The sequence below is a fragment of the Limulus polyphemus genome, unplaced genomic scaffold, assembly GCF_000517525.1.
Source record: "Limulus polyphemus unplaced genomic scaffold, Limulus_polyphemus-2.1.2 Scaffold10595, whole genome shotgun sequence".
NCBI classification, from domain to species: Eukaryota; Metazoa; Arthropoda; class Merostomata; order Xiphosura; family Limulidae; genus Limulus; species Limulus polyphemus.
The window spans coordinates 1-3,798 of record NW_013676205.1 but is presented as its reverse complement, the minus strand read 5'-3'; the positions used below and the strand labels follow the sequence as shown (position 1 = coordinate 3,798).

The 3,798-nt window shown below is 39.8% G+C and overlaps 1 protein-coding gene across 1 annotated transcript; it reads right to left on the bottom strand.

Moving 5' to 3' along the window:
• Positions 1–849: 849 nt before the first annotated feature.
• LOC111083666 lies at positions 850–3,510 on the bottom strand (the record flags this gene model as incomplete). Its single annotated transcript, XM_022380315.1, has 2 exons — positions 2,166–3,510; positions 850–2,104 (listed from the first exon to the last, which is right to left on the bottom strand). A coding segment is annotated over exon 2 (807 nt), but the record flags the coding sequence as incomplete, so codon positions are not given.
• Between the last annotated feature and the right edge of the window lie 288 nt (positions 3,511–3,798).

Below are 3,798 nucleotides of genomic sequence, written 5' to 3'. Positions count from 1 at the left end.
GCCTATCAAGCAGACACAGGATCAAACCCCGACTCTTTACAGGACTTCCCTGAAGACGGTAGTAGAAACGAGGATAAAAACTACTAGAAATAATGTCTAGTAATAAAAAGTAACCATTTAGTAATTAGGCTTAGGCATTGTATGACAACGAACAAAATTACTCTGTTGCTGTTCAAAAGTAGTCTTAACGGGATTGAGATTCATACTTGAATTATAATCTTACATCTTATTACAGGATGTGTGTATGTACATTTTATTCTTCAGATCTATAGATAGTCTGTGTATCTGTCTGTACCAATTTCTGTGTTTAAACGTTAATCTATAGGTCCTAGTATGTGTGTGTCTGTCTGTACCAGTGTCTGTGTTTAAACGTTAATCTACAGGTCGTAGTCTTGTCTGTGTGTACCAAGGTTTGTGTATTAATCTCTAGTATAGTCTGTGTGTACCAGTGTTTGTGTATTAATCTCTAGTATAGTCTGTGTGTACCAGAATTTGTGTATTAATCTCTAGTATAGTCTGTGTGTACCAGAATTTGTGTATTAATCTCTAGTATAGTCTGTGTGTACCAGAATTTGTGTATTAATCTCTAGTATAGTCTGTGTGTCTAAGTTTAAAGGTCAATAAACTGTGTTCGTCTGGTTGAATAACGGTCTATATATAACATCATCTACTCGGACAGGTTCGCCAAGTAGTTCGGAAAGTTTATAAAAACAATGTAATAGTTTTGACCTTAGAGCATCTATACATATCGAACCACAACTTGTTGGATTAACATAAACCTTAAAGAATTCCAGGGCATTATATGATACTGTTATGCAACTTAAAAACATAGCCATGAATAGGCCTTACCAGACATGGTAGGTGGTTTAGAAGGTAACACAGGCACGATACGACCTCTACAGCGGTCCATCGGAAGTCAGAACTCGTCTGCTCGGGGTTGTAGGGCCGGCGGGACTCTTGCCGACCAGGGCTATGCAGTGGCCGCGTGCTTTCACTGGAGTTGCTCGTGACGCTGCTACTGGTAGCTGTTCCTGTAGAGTTCTCGGGTCCAATTGACGGATCAGGAAAGTGTAGTTTGCGGTGGCGAGTCCGGCAGTGATTCACCTCCAAGTCGAAGCAACAAACCAGCACAGTTATCATTAGAACACTGTGGAGACAGATGTTGAAGATAGAAAACCTGTAGTCCCACCCCAGAGGGTGGACAGAACAATGGTACTGTTGGAGTTCATCGGGGGAACGAGCAAATACAGCCGCGACACCAACAATCACAGCGATAACGGCAGTCACTGCTATATGATATCTGATTTGATTTCTACGGACACTGAAGCGATATTTGTATGGCCAGCGAATGGTCAAAGCTCTGTCCACTACAAGAGAAGCTAGTGTAAAGATTTGAAATGTTCGAGTTGCGGTCAAGCCCCATAATATAAAACTACAAGCGGGACCAACTCTTGGACTGAAGAGGTTCAGGATAGCAAAGCCAAAGGCGTAAAGAGCGGTCACTAATTCTTGTGTGCCAACGGCCAGTAAAAACAAATCCACCGTTCGCCAGTGTCGCCTATATGTGTGGAAGATGTACACCGTCCATAAGGATAAGACAGCCACCAGGGGTGCGCAGGCCGACGCCGCCAACCAACTATAGGACACGGACTTCATAGACGAATTGTTAGATCTTTGATTTTCTTAAGCGCAGCATGTCGAACATCCAGGCAAATAATACGTTGAATATTAAGTACACCAACTCAGCCGCTGACAGAAAAAACACCGAATATATCCACACACACACGAACAACTTGGCCGAGTTTAAATGTAAGCAGCTACAGGTGTCACTTTAGAACTTGTTTCTTCAACCGCCGCTAGCTGGTGTGCCTACTACCTGGTCAAATTACCACAACTAATATTTTGAGGTCACTGCCGTCGCTGGAAAATTTGCTATCCGCACGGAAATGGCCCAGTCACCGGAAACCGAACTTGGAACAAACGGTTTCACGGGTAATCATGTATTTTCTCCTCCTCTGCAGGTTTTTTGTTATTTTCCATCAGGTTTAATGAAAGAAAGGACAAGTTGTGTGGCTTGTATTTTAAAGAACTGAACAACAAAAACCTTATCCTACACAGTGTTGTACAAAAACACTCGTTCATTGTTCAGTTCATGGTGTAAAAACCTTATCCTGCACAGTATTGTACAAAAACACTCGTTCACACCATGAACTGAACAATAAAAACCTTATTTATCCTACAATGCTTACTATACATCTACAACTAGGTGACGTCATGAAAACTTGGTGTATACTGAATCTGGTTTACAGTGATTAATCAAACTTAAATAATTTCACATTTTCTTCACCAACTAAACAAACCCACGTAGATTTAAAATGTCAACAAATTTCAAATAACAAGCACGTGATATTTTATCCTTTGAGATTCTGTATCCTAATATCCATTGCGTAACGTTGGTCACGTACTCCCAAATTCTGCCTATACAGATAGTTCCTATGTGGATGTGACTTCACTGTAGGTATTGTACAATTTTCCCTATACAATCCACTGTGCGTTACCCATCAACACCCAGTATGGAAAACCAGATCCTCCACTTTCAGATAAATGTTCCGTCCACGCACTCCGCGCGCTCTACACTGTGAAACGGAACACTTAGTTTGAAAACATCACCGTGACGTGAAGCGGATCACGTGACTTGCTAAACCAGTTTGTTCACACACCCAGCTTTTTACGCCTCTCATCCCCGTTACTCGGGTCTGGAGGTTTTGCTATACTATTCACCTGAAATAAGAAATTTCCTCCAGAGCGCGTGCCGATTTATATTCCATATTATGAGCTCTAAATAGATTTTAGTAAAAAACAAAATAAAGTGTTTGATCTGGAATAAAGGTTTCCCACGGATATTTTGCTGTTTCGAGTTAGTAAAATAGGAAGAAGGTCCAGATGGTGGGTAGAACATGTTAGTTGGAATAGTTTATAAAGTCAGATCTGGTGAATTGTGTTACCTTCTTTTCAATACAGCATCAGATATATTAAGATAGGACGTGTAAAAATGAGAGCATTTAAACAGAGAGAAACTGGTTCATTTTACAAGAAGTTTATGTCTGAAGTTCTTTCCTTTTGTGATTGAATTAATTCAAGTGTTTTGTGCGCGTGCTTAGTAATATTTAATTAAACTTTACTTACTGATCTCTTAGTTTGATCAACTACAACTTTGGGATGTGAGAGTGTCAAACGATCCATATCTAGACACAATTAGGCTTAACACTTAAACATTTAGGCTTAGCTGTTATTGGCTTTGCGAGAATTATGCAGTCAGATAATGATGTCAGAAAACAGATTTCTTAGAAACGACCGCAGACAAGAAAAATAGTTCGACACCGAAATTCGCAACCCTTCCATCAAAAAATAATAACCAAAACAACGCGTTCATTGTGATTGATTGTAATACTCCCCAGGCAATAAATATCTGTTTACTGGTGCGTAACAGTGCAATCAGGGGCCGTTCAAATGTTACACATCTTCACTCCTGACCTTCCCCAAGTTCACGTAAAAGTGACGTAAGAGCAGTCACGTGATCAAAATGTTTCGGATAAAGTTAATTCGAATTATACCTGATACACGAGCTTTAATATATTATTATATCAAAAAAGTTCTGAGCTGCGAAGTTTTCGTTTCTTTTCTGTTTTCATCATATTTGTATTACAGATACAACTACAAGATGGGGGGGGGGGTTACGAAATTAAAGTCCTAAAAGTGAATTTACATTTACATCTGTCACTAGGTAATGAAACTCTT